Source organism: Oreochromis niloticus, linkage group LG13 (assembly GCF_001858045.2).
Source record: "Oreochromis niloticus isolate F11D_XX linkage group LG13, O_niloticus_UMD_NMBU, whole genome shotgun sequence".
In the NCBI taxonomy this organism is placed as follows: Eukaryota; Metazoa; Chordata; class Actinopteri; order Cichliformes; family Cichlidae; genus Oreochromis; species Oreochromis niloticus.
In genome coordinates, this window is record NC_031978.2 from 1,829,492 (window position 1) to 1,850,642 (window position 21,151).

General features: G+C 44.1%; 1 protein-coding gene across 2 annotated transcripts in view; it reads right to left on the reverse strand.

Annotated features, from left to right (window-relative positions):
- Window positions 1-707: 707 nt before the first annotated feature.
- mmrn2a (multimerin 2a) overlaps window positions 708-21,151 on the reverse strand; it is a 37,857-nt gene continuing 17,413 nt past the window's right edge. Inside the window, exons 5-11 of one of the 2 annotated variants that reach the window (XM_013265547.3) lie at window positions 19,226-19,492; window positions 6,539-6,939; window positions 5,109-5,306; window positions 4,539-5,003; window positions 4,009-4,369; window positions 3,385-3,849; window positions 708-3,228 (exon numbers count right to left, since the gene is read on the reverse strand). In XM_013265547.3, coding sequence (XP_013121001.1) covers window positions 2,819-3,228; window positions 3,385-3,849; window positions 4,009-4,369; window positions 4,539-5,003; window positions 5,109-5,306; window positions 6,539-6,939; window positions 19,226-19,492 — 2,567 coding nt within the window. In that variant the 3' untranslated portion in view covers window positions 708-2,818. The remainder of the gene's footprint in view (window positions 3,229-3,384; window positions 3,850-4,008; window positions 4,370-4,538; window positions 5,004-5,108; window positions 5,307-6,538; window positions 6,940-19,225; window positions 19,493-21,151) is intronic. The other variant, XM_005462200.4, reaches the window with a different exon arrangement.

Consider the following 21,151-nt stretch of genomic DNA (forward strand, 5'->3'; position numbering starts at 1 on the left):
CCTGATCTTAGAGAAATGTTTGATAATTTCTGTAAAAGCTCAAATTCAGACACGTTGCTTCTAACATAAACACTAACAAACGGCTGCGACGCCTGGCGTGGGTTCACCTGCCATCATGTGACCCCCCCGGTGGACGCCAGCGTTATAACACCACTCTGCTCTTGTCCGTCTTCAGAGGAACGTCCCCAACAAGCCAGTGCGGTTTGCTTGAACTCAGCATCATTTTATTTTTTTAGAGTTTTAGTCTGTTTGGAGGTTTTAACTGAAAAATTGTCAAACATATGGTCTGGGGGCCAGAACCGGCCCACCAAAGCAGGGCGCTCTGGCCCACCTATATGAAAACAATGAGGGCTTCAGCTTTTTCACAGTGACGGGTGGATGCCGGCTCACGGGTGTAGGACTCTCTCCTGTTGGTCCAGTTGATCAGCTTTGATTGGAGCATCAGGAGACGTTTGTGGGTCGTGGCGCCGATCGACGCGTGGAAGCGCGTCCTCCTGGTGACTTTTGTAGCTGTGCGTAGACGAACTAACCTGAGCGTGGTCACCTGTCGCAGCCCGGCCGGCTCGTTTCTCTTCTCTAGACTATTGTTGAAGAATAACCGCAGCTTTGTTTGAGCAGCTAATATTTAGCATGATGTCTTCAGCTCACCTGTCGCAGGTGTTCGTGTGCTGCCGTGATGACGTTCGTTAGCGCGGTAGCTCGACCGCTTTTAGCGCACTTCAAGTGTTACGATAGACGTTTCTTTCGCTCGTTGCAGATTTCTTTCAACATCCCTCCCATTTGTTCAGGGGAGGAGCCTCCCTTATTTTTCTTGCTCCGATTGGCTCGTTAGACTTTCTGCCAAGACCGGCACTGGCTCCGCCCACCTGGTGCTCCAGGTGAGCTCGGACTGAAGCGAAAAGTTGATGTTTCAGATGAAGTTATTTTTGCATCACGTTTGCTTTGCCACAGTGGATTTTGGTTTCGTTGGTATATTTTTGATGCTTATTTTTCTACGCTGTAGAGTGAACACAGACGAGAGGACGAATAAAATGTTTAAAAGGAAAAAGTCTCACTGGTTTATTGTCTTATTCAGGGTTTATTTAAATATTTTCTGCTGTGTTTTTACATCATTAAACTCACGACTTTACATTCAAATATTTTCTTCATGTAAAATATGAAAAAGTAAAAATTCCCTCAAGTTTAAAATAACAAAAGCATTTCCACTCTGATTGGTCAGTAATTGAGCATTTTAAGGCTGGATGAGTTCTCTGCTATCAGCCCCGCCCATCACATGGGCGTGGCTTTCACTCATGCTTAAAGAAGTCCATCCAGACTTTCAGCCTCACAGCTTTGCACAGAGCTGAGGGTTTTCAGCTTTGACAGCAGAAGAAGAAACACCATTTTTTTGTCACATGTATGAAACCAGAGCTCAGCAGGAAGCTTTCCTACTCGAGCTTCTGCATTTAAAAACCTTCAAATAACCAAAACCTGCAACTAAATGTTAGCAGAAACAAGCGGCCGAGCTGTGCTCTCCTTTTTAGTCTAATGATTCAAAACACGAGTAAAGGCTCATCGGGTCAAACCCTCCTTCAACTCCCAGAATCCACACTGACAGGATACACGAAGCAAGTGTTGATAATAAAAAATAAAAAAATAAAAGCATAATAAAGTTTCACATCCATGAAAACGAGGAGTTACTCTCCATATGAAGATCACACAACATGTTCGGACGGCTCAGACATCCGTCTTTTTTTTCAGTAGAACCAAAAACAGTTTGGAGGCTCACTGCCACTTTATTAGGTACACCTAGTACAGCGTTAAAGCCCCTTTTACCTTCAGAGCTGCTTTAATCCTTCACGACTCCGACTTGACAAGCTGCAGGAAGGTTTTGATCCATGTTGACGTGACATCATCACAACATCATCACTCAGCTGCTGCATCTGTGATGAGACCCTCCCGTTCCTCCACATCTCAAAGCTGCTTTGTTAAACTGATATCTGTGACTGTGGAGCCGCCTGAGTGAACTCGCTTTGTAACATCAGAGGACGGTTCACTGAGGTCAGAAAGGGATGGGCGTGGCCCTCATCACAGCAGCAGCAGGCTGAGCTTTGATACAGGCAGGATGGATTAACTCTGAGCCGACCATCTGACACTCACAGAGCAGGAAACGTTTCTCCATCCTCTGCTGTCCAGGTTTCTGTGTGAGCTGTAGCCTCAGCTTCCTGTTCTTACCACAGACTGTGCTCTTCTGCTGCTGTTGAACATTCACAGATGGTCTTCTGCAGACCCTCGCTGTAACGAGTGACTTCCTGCTTCTTTCCTATCAGCTTGAAGCAGTCTATCTATCCTCTGACCTCAGCGAGTCATTACTCCCTGAGAGCTGCTCACTGGATGTTTCTTCCGTGTGAAACACTCAGACCAACTTTGAGTCTCTTACATCTCCTTTCTCAGTCTGAACTTCAGCAGCTCGTCTGCATGCTTAAATGCTTTGAGCTGCTGCTCTGTGATTGGCTGATTAGATATTTACATGAAGATGTACCTAATAAAGTGGCAGTGAGTGCATACTGCGAGTTTGAGAGGTTTAGTTTTTTTTCTTTTGTTTATTTCTATCAAATTTGTGGCTCATATTCTTTTCCTCAGTGTTTCGCTGGAACCAAACTGGAACAAACTCGCCGTCACGCTAAATATGACATAAAAAAAAAAAAACAGAATTCTTCTTCTGAGCTGAAATCGCAACGTCGGATTATTTCACCCCTCCTGATCCTCTAAGCTGCCTTCATCTATCCATTCATCTAACCAGTTCCTTCAGCTATCAGCTGATTGGTCCTCAGCGCCCTCAGGTGGTCGGGTAGAGCAGCAGACACGCGAACAGGTCATCCTCTGACTCCGCCCACTCTCCTCCCCTCAGTTCCAGCCTCAGCTGCTGCCCCTCTCTCAGCAGCAGGAGGCTGACCCCGGAAGCCAGCCCCTCCTCACTTCCTTCCTGCCTCTGCAGAGGCACCCACGCTCCGCCCCTCTCCTCCTCCTCCCCTGTGCTCCTTAGGACCACATGGGCGGGGCCTGGTCTCAGGTGCAAGGTGAGGACAAACAGGTAGATCCCATCCACTGGAACCGTGAAGGTACTGCCAGAGTAAAACTGACCCTGAGTGAAAGCCGGCTCAAAAACAACAGCGCCAGAGACGCTCCGAAGAGGCTGAGCAACGAACAGCGGGGCGCGTTCTGATAGGCCATCGGGGACGGGCTCACCTGGAGAGAAGAGGAGGGGCCAATGGAAGAAGAGGTAAAGAAAAAAAACAAAAAAACAAGAACTTTAATGAAAAGAAACAAACAGCCACTATCAATAAAACATTAATAATAAAAATGTATTATTATTAATAACACCGCTGTACAGCAGTGTGTTACCTGGAGCCTCACCTGGTGACTCCCTCCTGCTGCGGCGCTTTCCTCCCCTCTCTGACACCTCCCTCCGTCCTCCTTGATTCTTTTTCTCTTTCTTCTTCAGAAGCTGCCACAGCTTATCCAGCTCCAGTGTGGCGTTGGATCTCACCAGCACGTCGGCGTTGCTGAAGACGTTCTTGAACACCCCCAGGTGTTGCTCCAGCCCCTTTTTCAGCCAAATCAGCTCATTCAGCACCGTGGCATCCACATGTGAGACGTTGGGGCAGGAGCACGGTTTCTCCTCCAGCTGGGCCAGCCTGCGCTCCACCTCCTCCACCTTCCTCTCCAGGTTCCACAGGTCACCGCCATCTCCAGGGTGGAAGAGCATCTGCCGCTCCCTGGCAGGAAGTCCGTTGTTGCCGCCCCTCCTGGGGTCACCGGGCAACCAGGAGGGGGGCTGGTCTGCAGACGGCACCTCCTCTCTGCCTCCTGAGAGATGAGTCAAAAATGAGTCAAAGCAAAAACAGGAAGTAGCTTCTTAAAACTGCATTTTATCTAACATCCAGCAGGGGGCGTCCCTGACAGAATGGCTCATTCAAAATAAAAGCGTCAGCTGCCTGCAGCTGTCCCTTCACAGTAAAAGCGTACCCGTCTGGCCCTGCTTCAACATGATGATGCTATGCTCGTGTCCTCTCAGCTGCTCCTGCAGGTTCCTCAGCTCCTCCTTCAGAGCCTGGACGGAAATGAAGTCAGCCTCTTCCTCCTCATCCTCCTCGTCCTCCCTCTCCTTCTGCCTCAGGCTGATCATCTTCAAGAAGTCGATCACCTCGTCTCCCAGCAACATCTTCAGCACCCTGCTGTGTCGACTGGCGTCTTGGAGGAGGATATTGAAGGTGGTGTCCAGCACCTTTATCTTGGCGTCCTGCTGTCTTTCTGCATGCTTCAGGCCGGAGACGGAGGCGTTCAGGTGGGTCAGGCCAAGGTCCAGAGTCCTGATCCTGGTCTGCTCCTGCAGGAGGAGGATGGAGAGCAAACAGAAATACAGACAGCAGCCTGTTTAGAAATGCTGTGTGGATCTGTCTCTAGTGTTTGAGATCGTTATCATCTCATATGTGTGACACGATCTCGTTAAAGCTGAAAGTAGAGTCTGCTCTTAGTTACAGTTTTATTGCTCGTACCCTGTGGAGGCCAAGTTGGAGCGCCTTCACCGCTGGCTCCCAGTCGCTGCTCGCACCCCAATGCCCTCCCCTGCTGTTCTCGTCCAGAGCTAATCTGTTCTCATTGGCCAGCTCGGTCACGTTGGCCACGTCCCTCTGCAAGCTAGCCACGGCCGCCTGCAGGCTCTCGCAGTTGCATTCAATGCGCGAGTTGTTCTTGCAGGCGTTCGGGATCGTCCACAGGCAGTCCATGTCCTCCTCCACATCGTCCAGTCGTTTAACCTGCTGGCTCAGGTTCCCCGCCAGCTCGTTTACATGATTCAGCACCTTCACCTTGGCGTCCTCCACCTCCAGCCCCGTCTCCATGAACAGCACCTGGCTGCGCCGCGCCGTGTCGTTTATCTGCTTTTCCAGCTCCTTTATGTGCCAACTCAGCTGCTGGACGGTGTACGATGTCACCGCCGCATCCTCCATCAGCACGGTCACCTGCACGGGACACATTTCAGTTTCCTGTTTCAGTTCTGATTTTACTGTCAGAAAGCACACTCGTGCTGAACGTCAGGAACAAAGTCCTCATGTGTGCAGGCTCACCTTCACCGTGTTGTTGACCACCGTGTTGTCCAGCTCGTTGATGGCCTTCCACAGCTCTGAGGCGTCCGTGGGAGGCAGCAGCTGGTGTGGAGGGTTGGTGGGCGGATGGAGGTCGTCCTGCTCCCGCTCATCCTCAGCCGTTTGCCACTGCTCCAACTTCAGCTCTGTCAGCGTGGCGTTCATGGCCTGCAGGCTGACCTGAGATCAGCGACAGGAGTTATTAATAAATGTGTTTCATTGGTGACATATGAGCAGACTGTACTTAAAAAATGAGCCCTGACTCTGGCTTCCTCTAACAGCCTGAGGATCCCACCAACACCAGCTAATGTTAGATTATAATGACCCACATCACCGACCGGACTGACCACACAATGACAGGGAGGAAACATCAGCAGTGACCTCAGGGAGGCGACTGCAGCTGCGCATCAACCTCAGGAGAAAGATCATTCAGACACCTGACAGTCTTCTCTGAAGTCAGACCATGTAAAACCCACGAGCTCACACTGCTGGCCTCAACTAGCATGTGAAAGTTTGGAAAGGTTGCAGGAGAAAGCCTCTTCTGTCTAAAAGAAAGATGGCGGCAGCGCTTTGGTCAGCAAAGCTGTATCAGAATGAAGCGCGAGCGCTCTGAAACCAGGTCCCTCATTTTCTAACAGTTCGTGGAAACATTTGTACCCTGCACAGAAACATGTGATTCACGCAACATGCACGCCAGCCTGTGCAATCTGCATAAGCCCCGCCCCCCATTTCCTCTATATAACACATTTACCTCCAGGTGAAGCAGAGAGAGCAGTGATGATGTAAAAGACAAGCTTGCATCTCTAAGGCAGGAAAACAACAAGCTTGTTCTTTGTGTCCAAGAGGAATCGAGAAAAGGCACAACTGTCCAGACTGCTTCCATCAGAGGAACCATCGGATGGCTCAAGAACAAAAAAATGAAATAATGGAGGCACCGCATGTCATCTCCTCTGACACACTCTCTGTGGCTCAGGTGAAAAAGCAAGTTTGGACAAAAGTAAGAAAGAAAAGAGACCGAGACAAAAGAAGAAGAAGAGATGAGATGACAAACTCCAGATTCTCCAGCATCCGGGGATAGTGCCAAAATATTAGGCTGTCAGTGATGACATCCAGGAATAACAGAAGTCATTTTAAAAAAAGAAAAGCTGGGATGAGAAATACTGGAATATGTTTAAATTAAAAGTTTCAAGGAACCTTCTAACGTTTTACAGAACTATCAATAATGACCAAAAGGTAATAATGAATTATTGATCGTGGTCATTTTAAAGATGTTTAAATTCCCTGAGCTTCAGTTTGTCATAATGTCATCATTTGTTTTAATTGTACATCCTCCTGATTCATTATAAAGGTTTATATCAACAACACCATGAATCCTGTAAAGTGTTGGTATCTCGCCTCCCTCATCCACTGACCTGCAGCATCTTCTGCTGGCGTTTCAGCTTCACGTCGATGTCGGCCTTGAAGCTGGTGAGGTTGTAGTGCAGCATTACATGCTGCGAGTGCAGCCTCTTCTCCAGCTCAGTCTGCTGCGCCTCCACCTGCCTCTTGACCTCCCCGATGTTCTGAATCACTTCATCTAATCTGGCGTCCAACCGCTCCTCCACTCCATCGCCACGCTCCTCCTGAAGAGTCATCTGATGCCCCGCCCCCAGCTGGCTGCTCTTCAGCTGGGCCACATCATGGGCCAGGTCACCTACCCTCTGGCTCAGGTGTTCCAGTGAGTGGTTAAAGCGCTCCATGACCGGCTGCAGCTGGGACCACACCTGGTCCATCATGTAGGGGACAATGAGGGGAATAAGGGCACTGAGGTCATCTGGAAAAAATAAAAGTGTTTTGTTTTTTTTTAATGTACAGAGATTTCTAAAGTAAAGGAACCAAATGGTACAAAGCAGAGGTGGGACCAAGTCATTGTTTTGCAAGTCTCAAGTAAGTCCCAAGTCTTTATCCTCAAGTCTCAAGTAAAGTCAAGCAAGTCAGAGTCAAGTCGCAAGTCAAGACAGACAACTTTCAAGTCAAGTCCCAAGTCCGAAACTTTGAATTTCAAGTCCTTTCAAGTCTTTTTTTTAACCCTCTGGGGTCCCGGGTATAATTGGCCGTTCTTGACTACTTTTGATTTTACTTCTATATTTCACTTTTAAAATATGTTTTTCTTGCCTTGTTTGGTATCATTATTTACAGCACAACCTCAAATATCTGAAATTTGAGTTATTTTTTTCATTTTGGTATACTATATTAGCACAGTTGATCTAAATTCAGACAAAAAATTCAGAATCCGAGTAGAAAAAAGTTATATTTTTTTACATGTTTAACGAATCATTTTCATAACTTGAAATGCAAATAGAAATTGTACATTTCTAAAAATTATGCACAAGTTTTGCAAACAACAAAGTTATATGGTACTATTTACCTAAAAATGCAGCCAAGGCCTCAGGCGTTTTTTATATAACCATTTAAATCTATTTACAGAACAATCAGGTGTGCTGCATCAAATAAGAAGGCACACAAATTATTTGTGCCAGTCCAAAAAATGTAGTTTGTGTTCAGTATAAGACAGAGGAGAACAGCACAGGCCTAAACCCTGCAGGTCTGACAACTGGAGGTGCAACAGTCCAGTTTTCTATGTGGAGACAGCGTTTACACTGGAATCTGCCTGTGACAGCTTTTTTAGATCAAATATGAAATTCAGCAGTCTAACCGACACACAATACAAAACAATAACTACACAACAAACTAACTATAGCCTCCAAACACGCTAAACGTCACTAATGTCTCACATATGAAAACTCGCTCTCTCTCTTTCTTTCGCTCGCCCGCTTTCCGTCGCGGGTGTCACTCCTAAAAACTTCCCCTTCTCCCTAAACAACCAAATGTCACATGTTGCCTTATCATTTTTTTTGATTGGCTGACATGGTAAACTCTAACACCAATAGGGAAGGGGTGTTTTTTCTTTTTCTTTTTTCACTCGCAAGTGGAGAGCGTATGCTAGGCTGTCTGTAGAAAACGCCGTTTTTGTCTAGCATCCCTGTTGAGAATAACCTTTGCAAATAAACAACAGCTAATAATATAAGATCAAAGTATTTTATTTGATGTATTGACATAAATGACAGAAGAAAAAGGCCATGTATAGCAGGACTACTCAATTACACACTAAGGTGGGCCACATTTTCTAACCAAAAAAAAATTTCCCAGGCTCAGACATGCAAAAGTTAAACACGACCATACACTAATTGCAAATTAAACACAGTGATTTTGAATTGTGATGTGATGGTAAAATAAATATTTGTCAGTCTAAACTGGGTTAAATCTACGGGGTTAATGATGGGGAGGAGACGGAGAGAGACTGAGTACAGCTACAGAACCCACTTTCTGAAACGGACCCTGCTCACCATTCACCGACAATTCTGAGCTAACAAGTTGCATGTTATTCTTGGATGCGCTTGCAGGACCGGATTTAAAATAGCATGACAAACATATCATACCTGTTAAAGCCAAACAGTATCATCAACGTAGCCCGAAGAACATTTGCTAATAAGATGAAGTTAGCTAAGTCAGCTGTCTCATCGTAGCAAAAAAAAAAAAAAAGCACCACCTACCGTTCTTTATGCAACTTCAAATGTCGGACAAAGTTGGAAGTTGTTCCATCTCCGTCTGTGATTCTCTTCTTGCATGTTTTGCATATTGCGTTTCGTTTTTTGTTGACTACTTCGTAGTTTATGTACCCGAAAGAAATTACTCTTGGAAGCATTTTTGGCTCGAGCGTTTTTGTTTTTGTTTTTTTCAAATCTGGTTAATTTGATTGGCTGTGCTACAGCTCACGCTCACATACATACGGAGTGTGGTAAGAATGAATGAATGAATAAAGTGAATTAATGGTCCGCACTTTTTATATAATATGTATGTTAAATTTTAGATTTGGGTAAAATATCAAGTCTTTTCAAGTAAACAGGTTCAAGTCCAATTCAAGTCCCAAGTCACTGGTGTAAAAGTCCAAGTCAAGTCACAAGTCTTACAACCTTTTTTCAAGTCAAGTCTAAAGTCATAAAATTAATGACTCGAGTCTGACTCGAGTCCAAGTCATGTGACTCGAGTCCACACCTCTGGTACAAAGGACACTACAGTTACACAGCTGTTACATAAGCTGTTAGATCACAAACAATAAAGTAAAACCTACTTGGTTATATTGGATCTGTAAGTAGATCTGTGTGAAAAAAAATGCAAAAAAAAAAAAAAACCCCAAAATATTTTAAATAAAATGTAGAAACAATCTAAATCAGGGGTCTCAAACTCGCGGCCCATTTGCGGCCCACGTCACCTCTACTTGCGGCTTGCATATTGATGTGAAGAAATTTTTTTTTTTAAATTATTATACGAAAAATGATTTAACAGAGGTGTGGACTCGAGTCACATGACTTGGACTCGAGTCAGACTCGAGTCATTAATTTTATGACTTTAGACTTGACTTGAAAAAAGGTTGTAAGACTTGTGACTTGACTTGGACTTTTACACCAGTGACTTGGGACTTGAATTGGACTTGAACCTGTTTACTTGAAAAGACTTGATATTTTACCCAAATCTAAAATTTAACATACATATTATATAAAAAAGTGCGGACCATTAATTCACTTTATTCATTCATTCATTCTTACCACACTCCGTATGTATGTGAGCGTGGGCTGTAGCACAGCCAATCAAATTAACCAGATTTGAAAAAAACAAGAACAAAAACGCTCGAGCCAAAAATGCTTCCAAGAGTAATTTCTTTCGGGTACATAAACTACGAAGTAGTCAACAAAAAACGAAATGCAATATGCAAAACATGCAAGAAGAGAATCACAGACGGAGATGGAACAACTTCCAACTTTGTCCGACATTTGAAGTTGCATAAAGAACGGTAGGTGGTGCTTTTTTTTTTTTTGCTACGATGAGACAGCTGACTTAGCTAACTTCATCTTATTAGCAAATGTTCTTCGGGCTACGTTGATGATACTGTTTGGCTTTAACAGGTATGATATGTTTGTCATGCTATTTTAAATCCGGTCCTGCAAGCGCATCCAAGAATAACATGCAGCTTGTTAGCTCAGAATTGTCGGTGAATGGTGAGCAGGGTCCGTTTCAGAAAGTGGGTTCTGTAGCTGTACTCAGTCTCTCTCCGTCTCCTCCCCATCATTAACCCCGTAGATTTAACCCAGTTTAGACTGACAAATATTTATTTTACCATCACATCACAATTCAAAATCACTGTGTTTAATTTGCAATTAGTGTATGGTCGTGTTTAACTTTTGCATGTCTGAGCCAGGGAAAAAAAATTTTTGGGTTAGAAAATCTGGCCCACCTTAGTGTGTAATTGAGTAGTCCTGCTATACATGGCCTTTTTCTTCTGTCATTTATGTCAATACATCAAATAAAATACTTTGATCTTATATTATTAGCTGTTGTTTATTTGCAAAGGTTATTCTCAACAGGGATGCTAGACAAAAACGGCGTTTTCTACAGACAGCCTAGCATACGCTCTCCACTTGCGAGTGAAAAAAGAAAAAGAAAAAACACCCCTTCCCTATTGGTGTTAGAGTTTACCATGTCAGCCAATCAAAAAAATGATAAGGCAACATGTGACATTTGGTTGTTTAGGGAGTAGGGGAAGTTTTTAGGAGTGACACCCGCGACGGAAAGCGGGCGAGCGAAAGAAAGAGAGAGAGAGAGTTTTCATATGTGAGACATTAGTGACGTTTAGCGTGTTTGGAGGCTGTAGTTAGTTTGTTGTGTAGTTATTGTTTTGTATTGTGTGTCGGTTAGACTGCTGAATTTCATATTTGATCTAAAAAAGCTGTCAAAGGCAGATTCCAGTGTAAACGCTGTCTCCACATAGAAAACTGGACTGATGCACCTCCAGTTGTCAGACCTGCAGGGTTTAGGCCTGTGCTGTTCTCCTCTGTCTTATACTGAACACAAACTACATTTTTTGGACTGGCACAAATAATTTGTGTGCCTTCTTATTTGATGCAGCACACCTGATTGTTCTGTAAATAGATTTAAATGGTTATATAAAAAACGCCTGAGGCCTTGGCTGCATTTTTAGGTAAATAGTACCATATAACTTTGTTGTTTGCAAAACTTGTGCATAATTTTTAGAAATGTACAATTTCTATTTGCATTTCAAGTTATGAAAATGATTCGTTAAACATGTAAAAAAATATAACTTTTTTCTACTCGGATTCTGAATTTTTTGTCTGAATTTAGATCAACTGTGCTAATATAGTATACCAAAATGAAAAAATAACTCAAATTTCAGATATTTGAGGTTGTGCTGTAAATAATGATACCAAACAAGGCAAGAAAAACATATTTTAAAAGTGAAATATAGAAGTAAAATCAAAAGTAGTCAAGAACGGCCAATTATACGCGGGACCCCAGAGGGTTAAAAAAAAGACTTGAAAGGACTTGAAATTCAAAGTTTCAGACTTGGGACTTGACTTGAAAGTTGTCTGTCTTGACTTGCGACTTGACTCTGACTTGCTTGACTTTACTTGTGACTTGAGGATAAAGACTTGGGACTTACTTGAGACTTGCAAAACAATGACTTGGTCCCACCTCTGTGATTTAATACAACGGCAGAGTGTTACAGGCATGGCCCTTTCAGGCTACGTCCACACGTATCCGGGTATTTTTGAAAACGGAGATTTTTCTATGCGTTTGCACCTTTTGTCCACACGTAAACGGCGTTTTCAGTCACTGAAAACGGAGATTTCTAAAAACGCCTGCCAGGGTGGAGATTTTCGAAAACTCAGTTTTTGCATTTAGGTGTGGACGAGAAAAACGGAGAAAACGCAGCGTCAAAGGTGTGCGCCTTTTTTGACGTCACACTGTGCGCCACGTTATTGTTTCGGTGAAATGAATTTCTACAATACTGTTAATTGTACTCTCTGCAGTGTTTAAATGCTTACATATACACACACAGTTACTGTCCCTCCACACATACCACTCGGTTCTGCTTCTATGCCCCATCTTTGTTTACTATTTCCCACCGAGGCTTCTAGACTTCTGACTGGGGTTAGGAATATATCACCACCTGTTGTTTTGGCATGTTCCTAGCAGCGTTTTCCTTCATTTCTGCGTTTACGTGTGGACGGGATTATTTTTTAAAACGAAAACGGAAAATCTCTGTTTTTAAAAATACCCGTGTACATGTGGACGTAGCCTAGTGGGCGGTGTAGTCCTTGTTGCAGGGAGAACGTGTGGGACCGCCCCACCCGCTGTGTGTCTGAGCGTGAGGGAGGGAGAAAAAGGAGAGTCAAAAAGTACGAGGTGCTACCGAGCAGAAACGGGAGATGGAAGCATGTAAATATAAAAATAACCACTGCAGCCAAGAAGAGTGCCTGATGAGCCCAGTTGTAAGCAGTGTTGGGACTAACGCGTTATTAAGTAACGCGTTACAGTAACTACGTTATTATTGTGGTAACGAGCACGGTAACTAGTTATTATGCCAAAACCAGGAACGCGTTACTCGTTACTGGGATTTAGATAGGCTCGTTACTCGTTACTTCGTGTGGTGGATATCGCGGAGCTTCCACAGATTCAGTAACATTAGCAAGTGGTGGAGGCCAGCAGGTGGATGAAGGAAAAGGGAGGCAAGAGGAGAGACCCGAAGCGGCCGCCGGTCCGCGTGTCAGGTGAACTGAACTTCAGGTAAGAAGTTATGACCTGCAGTCTATCTGGGTCAGATATAAACCAAGTTTAGGTGGAGTTTAGTTTCAGTATGCTGACATTTTCGTACTGCGTGCTAGCTAGCATGACGGAGTTTCTATACAGCTGTGTGGGTGCTATGTTACTGATGTTGAACTTTATTTTGTTCTTACGGTTAATTATTAGAGTTGCCAACCGTCCCCTAAAAAACAGAATCGTCTGGTATTCAGAGAAAATATTACGCGTTTCGTACTGAGGTGAAAAGGAACACAGTTTGTCCCGGACTTCAGCTACGATGAAAAAGACACAAAGCTGAAGCTGCACAGCTGCCTCTTCTTCTCTCATTCTCTCCCGTTTCTACTTCAATCACGAAACTGATCAATGATCAGCTGATCGGCTTTTCTCTCTTGTTTATTTATCTCCCACTTTGCGCCAGAAAGAGGAAACCAGCGGAGGTCGCGCTAAACAACAGCAGCACGTTTAAGCTTGATCAGCTGTTGTTAGAATTTATTTAATATTAATTTCTAGTATCAGCTGATGTTTGCTGGAGCCACAGCTGTAAAGCTGCTGGTCATGATATCGGTTTGGTTATCTGGTGAGAGGGAAACATGCAGATGAAACCAGGAGATGTCCTTACTGAATCATCAGAGCTGAACAGGTGATGGAGAAACAGGTTTACCTTTTAGGTGACATGGATGAGTTGAAGGGAAGTTATGAACTGTTTCTGAGAGACAAATAACACCAGGATCCTTTTCTACGTAGCTGACAGCTGGTAACTGTGCAGGGGCGGGTCTAGCAAAGTGTTGCCAGGGGGCCAGGTAGGGCATTAACAGGGAAAGGGGGGCACAAGGAAATAGTTTTCTTTATTATTCTCATTTAAAATGTCTCGCTTTTACTAAATAATTATCTGAGTCTTACAACAAACGATTGATAGATTGATACATATATACCATCAGAACAGTGTACATCACTGTCACAACAGTGTTTATTTTCATTCAAAGGCTTTATGATTTTTCCTATAATGGTGGGCCGGTCTCTAGTCAAAATGCTCAGGACGATTTTTTTGTCCCAGTCCAGCTCTGTATGCAGCTCATCTGCAGTCTGGTGTTACCTACATCTTCCTATTCAGAAGGCAGAATCTCCAAGTTCTGAGTACAATCAAAAGCACCACGACTGCAGTTTTTGTGTTGGATGTAAAAAGCAGGCTAGAATCATGGCGGCGGTCAACGACGGTCCAGGCGTGGGATTTCTCTCGTGGAAATGTGCACATTATTTTTTCCTTTCTATTGGTAGGTGGCACAGTGCACTTGTGGCAAGTAAGCAAGATAGAAGACTGGCAGTCTGGCTGGGTATCCAGTTACGGAAGCAACACATTAACAAGAGAATTCTGAGTAAAACCAAAGTTACTTTCCCTAGTAACTACTTACTTTGAAAGTAACGAGTAACTTGAAGTAACTGAGTTACTTTTGATGGAAGTAACTAGTAATGTAACTAAGTTACTAATTTAAAGTAACTTACCCAACACTGGTTGTAAGTAAGCTATTAAGACTCGACTGTACACCGTGTTCCTGTTTTCCTCCAAAACAAAGTTCTGCTGGAGCAGCCTTTCAACGCCTCTCTCTGTCTCTCGCTAGCAAAGTTGACCCAGACAGTAAAGCTCGTTCCCGGCTACGAGCCCGACACGGAACCCAAAGTATTATCCAGAGGTCTCCTTACCACTGTTCGGAGCCGCGGACCTGGCCGAGGTAACAAGAGAGTGCAAACATGTTGAGGGCTGTGTTTGTTCAGTGAGAGATTTATTTGGAAAGAAAACTATTTTCACTTGCAGTCGAAAACTAATGTGTACGCTTATGTCTGCATTTTTATTTTGTTAAATACAAACAAAATTGTAGCAAAAGTGCTGGAAAGTATCTGGCCAGAAAGAGCTGTTTATTTGGTAGTTCAATGAAACTACTGTAGTATACTGCTGAGTGACTGTCTGCTGCTCGTTAAATACATTTCATTGCAATGTTGACCCTGTGCTAACTTGCATATGACAAATGAAACTGAAGCAGAAAGGCTTCAGATAGTTAAGAGTGAGAAAAAAAATTGCGTTCATGTTTGCAATTTTGTCTTGTTACACAATATTTGGAATTAAATAAAACAAACACAACACTACATTTTAGGAAATATTAGTGGGTGTTTTCGTGTTTGTTTTTTTGTACTACTTGGACACTAAAGTGGCCCTCCAATGAGATGACGGCGCCAGAAGTGGCCCGTGGATCATTTGAGTTTGAGACCCTTGATCTAAATGATCATACAATGAGAGCAGGTGCTTCTAACGTCCTGCTATACCTTTGCAACACCTGTGAGTCCACCTGTAATTAATGAAACTGATCCACAGTGAACATGTCTGCACTCCAACCTGAATATACATCTTCATGCAGAGGACACTCTCATATGTGCCCCCGGCTCGTCTCTCGATCTGCTTGCTTTGATTTTTGAAGTTTCTCATGAAACACAAAGTTTTTCTAAACTGACAAAGGGAGCAGCCCAGCATGCTGTTTATTAATGAGGCAACACCTTAGAGATACTTAACTTCAAATTTAACCTTCATACAAAAAAGTTCGGTCACGCCACTTTCTGAGATTAGCCAAAGCTCTTATTCTTATACTGAACTTGGAGTTAAATATTCTATGTATTCCCCAACAACAGCCATGACAATTTGTATATTAATGATCAAGAAGCTGAGCTGGTTGTTAGTCAGTATACTAATGTTTCTCCCCATGAACAGAATCAACTTGTTGGGACATTTTATTCTTCATGAGCTCATGGTCACATGTGAGGGTAGGAACACAGACTGGCCTGCAAACTGACAGCATCGCTTTCACATCCAGCTCTGCAGCACACTCCTTCCATCAACATGGCTTCACATCTGCCTGCAAACTGCTCCAGTGTGAGCTGAAGGTCATCATTTGATGATGCCAACAAAACCACATCATCTGCAAAAAGCAGAGCTCCTGAAACCTCTGAACAGAAAAGTCTCCACCTCACAGCTATGCCTAGAAATTCATCCCACTAGAAGTCAAGAACAGAACTGGTGGAAATTAAACTGGAAGTCAGAACTCCTACCGGTGTATCTACTCAGAAACTGTATAAACTGCGTTGTGTGTAATGGTAAGACAAAGGCAGCATGAGTAAAAATGTCCAGTTTCCATCTTCACTGGTTTAAAAGCTGATTCAAAAACACAAGAGCAGTCACGACCACATGCTGAGTTGTGGGCTGCAGTGGAAGTTTGACCTGTTGGCGGCACTAGAAGAACGCAGGAAGCTCGCCGACTGTAGGATGTCACCCCCTGAGAAACTCTGGACTTCTGAACCAGATTTCTGAAATAAAAATAGAACCACGAGGGGCTATTCGCCCACTGCTGACAAAAACACACTCCCCCCTGTGAATCATGGCTCTCTGGGGACCTAGACTGTGTTGTTGTGCTCTGAAATGGAACCAGCTGAGGCTCCAGTCTGGGTTAAAAACACAGCAGAGCTCCAAAGGGAAGCAAACACGAGGATACTCGCTGAGCTTTACCGCTCCTTGGGATGGTTTGATGAAAAGTGAACATGCAGACCTCAGGGCGCTGCCGGTCCTTCAGCTGGTCGGAGGCACCTCGGGGCCAAGAGGATCTGATTGTGTTGTTATTGTTATTCCTGGACTCTGAAATAAATCCAACTGTGCTTACACTTCCTGCTCAGCGATCCCGAGAGGCTCTGAAGGACAGAACAGGCTGAACCAAACCCAGCCACAAACTGCTGCTGAAAGCATGAAAGCTGTGTTTACTTTCAGCAGAAGCACGTCACATCACGATCACCTCCACTGGACGGAAACATGTTTTTGACTTATTCCGAGTTCAAATCCAGGCGGCATCTTTGGAAAGTTAATCTGAGCCTGATGATAGTCACGAGGTTTCCAGTAAAGCACTCAACAGTGGGGCTCATGTTAGCGCTGCACATGCTACACAAAGTGAGTTTCACAGAGGAACAAGTGTTGGCCTTCAAACCAACTCTTCATGGAAAAATGTCTTTAAAAAAGGGCGAAATATGAATCTAACCCTGAACGAGTGGTGGATGCTAACAGATTAAAGGATTCGATTCTAGGGGGCAGTTTTGTCTGGAAGACTTTTTCCAGTCTGTGACTGATTTTTCTACAATGTTGGGAATTGGACCACTTTGAAAGACCCCCAGAAACCCTGGAGAACTATCGCTCTTATATATATTACACTGAACAAACATTTAACACTTTCATGCATGAATTATGACAACCACAATCAAGTATTTGTATTCATCTTTAGGCATGAAAAAAAAGATTTCTGAACTTTGAGTTTTTTACATGTCCACTAAGGTGGACAACACTGGCTGATCAGTGGGTGGCAGGGTATGGAGTGACACATCAGTGTCCAATGTAGATGTTTATGTGCAAGTATGGCATCAACACTGACACAAATACAAGAAATCAGCCTTTGAATAGCTGTCCACTGTAGGCACCACTATGTGTGAAAGGGTTAAACACAACACTTTTTCATGAGCTGAGCTCAAAGATCTGAAACATTTTCTACAAACACAAAGACCCATTACTGAGCACTTCTCCTTTGCTGAGATAATCCATCCCACCTCACAGGTGTACCTTAGACTGCTCACATTAAAAGGCCACTGTGACATGTGCAGTTTGATCACACAGCAAAACGCCACAGATGTTGCAACCTTTGAGGGAGCTCTGGGAGGAATGTCTATCGGAGCTGCTGCCATGAAATGAATGTTCATTTCTCTACCATGAGCCGTCTCCAAAGGCGTTTCAGAGAATTTGGCAGTACATCCAACCGGCCTCGCAACCACTGACCACGTGTAACCACACCAGCACAGGACCTCCACATCCAGCACGTTCACGTCCAGGATGGTCTGAGACCAGCCAACCGGACAGCTGCAGGAACAATCGGTTTGCACAAACTGTCAGAAACCATCTCAGGGAAGCTCATCTGCATGCTCGTGTCCTCACTGAGGTCTGGACCTGACTGCAGTTCGTCGTACAACGCTCACATTTATGGGGTCTGGGTATGCTGGAAGCAAGGGTCCTCACATGTGAGAAATACAAGTGTGTGTGTGTGTGTGCTTGGCTTTGGTGTTTCCCTCTTGGAGATGCAGTCCAGACAAAAAACCACCTGAAACACTCACTCTGATCATCATGACCTGTTTTCTTTAGCATATTGAGAGGTCAAAGGTCAGCTTACAGTGAGGTCACCTCAGGCTGCAGCTGCAGTCAGGAGAGAGGGAAAGAAATCACACGCTGCCCTGTCAGCTGGTAGTGTTTCTATCTAATGATCATCAGCGTGATTTACGGAGGCGAGCACAGGCGACTTCCTGTTCGACAAAAGAGCGTCTGTTACACAGAAGCGCTTAATTTCTTCTTCTGTTTGTTGTAAATGTCCCACTTTAGAAGGTGAGACGTCACTTTAAGTTTATTAAAAGGAAAGCTTAATATGGCATTAATTTCAGATGTGAAGTAGAGACTCATTTCTGTCTGGGTGATTTTATCAGGCACAGCTGGATAAATCATGAGTCCACCTTATTCACAGAGCTTCAACACAACAAAAAGTTACAAAAATGCCTCAATTTATGTAAAAAAGTCTGTAAGAAATGAACCCAAAATTACACAAAATATTGTGGACTGAAATAAAACTTGTTTATCACTGGATGGTTTTATAAACATAAACTAAGGACTCCCTGTCTGTGCTCTCTACACTAGGACAGGAGGCTAAAGCTAACAGCTCCGTCACAGTCATGATTTAATAGATCAGTGGCTGGATTATAGCTGTTTTTTTTCTCTGGACTGGACATTCTGAAACACTCATAAATGTTCCTCTCAGGATGATGTAGCTGGCTGGTCACTGAGGTCAAAGGTCAGAGAAAACAGAACAGTGGGAAACAGAGCTGGCCAATCTCAAACAAGCTGGAAGTGGGGGTGTGATGTCATAGGTGTGCTGGTCGGGTGACTCACACACACACACACACACACACTGATGTATATGTAACGGAGGAACAAGCGGATTTCCTTCGGAGGAAGTGTGTGTGGGTGTTTATCAGCAATGGAAGATGTGCTCACGTCTTTATTTAAATAAAAGTCTCAGGACGCCAAAATAAAAGCCCTGACTTCATCATGCAGGCAGGTTGCAGTTCCTCCAATGTCCACCAGAGGCTCCAGCAGTGAGTCAGTCCCCATTAAATTATGTTAAGGTTTAAAGTTTGGAGGGGCGTGGCCTCATTGACTGACAGGTCGATGGTGACACTGCTAGTCGTCTGCTCAGCTTCACCTCAGCTAATTAGAGTCCCTGAACTGGACCTCTGGACTGTGATTGGCCGTTGGAACCTTCTCAGTGTGGACAAAAACTCACCTGGCATTTGGTGACCGTGCGTTCGGTGTTCCTGCTGTGGGTGATCACGATCGAGGTGGTGGGGGTGTCGGTCGTGGTTGTGAGTGTTCGTCGCCTGGTATGATGTATGATGGCGGTTGTGGGCGTGTCCTGGCCCCGTGGTGGGCTGTGTGTCGTTGTCCTGGTTGCTTGGGTAGCTGGCATCATACAGTGTGCTGTCGGGCACTTGGTGGTCGTTCTGTTCGTGGTTCAGGTCTCCGCCCCGCTGCTGGGGCCGAGTATGAACAACTGAAACATAAAAACAACAGATCAGCGCGAGAAGCTGCAGAAAACGTAAAAACTCAGACTGACAAATGTCTGAGTAACATCGAGGTTAACCTAAAAGACAGCGCTGGAAAAGTAAACCTGGTGTGTATTCTTCTTTGAGAATACCAAACATAGGCGGACGGTGATGATTCAAGCCTCACTGACCTGAACTAACACAGAGATGAACAGGAAGTCTTGCAGACTGGCTGTGAGAGAGACAGAGAGGCTGATGGGAAACAGGCTGATGTATTTGGGGATTTCTCCGCTGAGCTTCCGTCGTTTTTGTTTGAGCTCATTGTTGGAATCGCAGCGACAGCAGGAGCGCTGATCTCTGAGTCGGTGACCTGCAGGCCGGGTCGAAGGCATAAAATACATCAAAGCAGCGTCTGCGGCTGCAAAGGAAGACAGCGAGGAACGCTGTCATCGTTTTCTCCTCTGAGGCTGCAGCACGTCTGAGGTCTTTTAGTTTCGTCCCATCTAAAAGTTTTGTTCATGAACATCTGACAACTCAGAAGAGTTAAAAACTTTTAATTTAGCAGGAACATAAGTTTGGCTGGATCAGATTCAGAGGAGGTTGGGGTGGATGGAAAGATGAAATATGTGACCAGTAAAACCTTTTTGGTAATTTTACGTTGCTAGGCTTATTTTGTGGGTCTGCAGTTGAATCTCTTTGTAATGGTTTGTCATTTTATTCTCCTTTCACATCCTGCTATAGTCATTTTGCATCCTTTTGTGGTGTTTGTCTGAAACCACAACAGTTTGTAGATCAGCCTTCCTGCGTGCTCTCTTTGCATCCATCTGTAGCGATTCAGTATCCCACAGAGGTCGTTTTTACTTCACTTCATTATGTTGTGTCTCTTTATCATCGTTATTCCTCTGTAGAGTGTTCCTGGTCTTGCATCTCTTTCAGGGAGCGCCACAGCAGGTCTGCCTCCATCCCACCCCCAGGATCCCCCCAGCATCCCTCTGTAATCATTTCACATCCCCTTGATGTAGTCGAGGATCTGTGCCTCTTTTGTGTGATTTTAAAGTAATTTTCCATTCTTTTGTGCCCATTTTGCATCCCTCTGGTTGCATATTTTTGGTTCTATACGATTTCTTTTCATCCGTCTGACTGCTGTCATCATGAATGAACTCGATTCAGTTCAGAGAGTTTCTCCTTCAATTTCTTGAACTCTCTGCCTGCATCACCTCATTCATGCATCTAACCAGGAAGGTCTGAAACTTTAGATTTATCTTCCTCAGCGATACTTTACATCAGGTTGGGTGCAAACATTATCCTACTGGGGACACTCATGTGTCTGCTTCCATCTGATCTGCAGTGGACTAAAGAAACCAAAGAATAAGTACAGTAAGCGAATGTGAGTCGCTGTATTTGCGTCTTTGGACGGTTGAATAGTTATTTTGGTCACTTTTAAGAAAAATCTCCAAAGATTTGTTTGTTTTAGCTTCTTAAGTGTGAACATTTGATACTTCTCTTTTCTCTGAATTTATTTTTATATATTTGTGGAGCTGAAGAAACTGATAACTGATCATTTAACCGATAGCTGCTGTTCTAAAACAAAACTGTAATCTCGTCTCACTTATCATTTTTAAGACCATTGAGAGGTGATTCAGTGATTCATGGCTCGATTTGTTGAT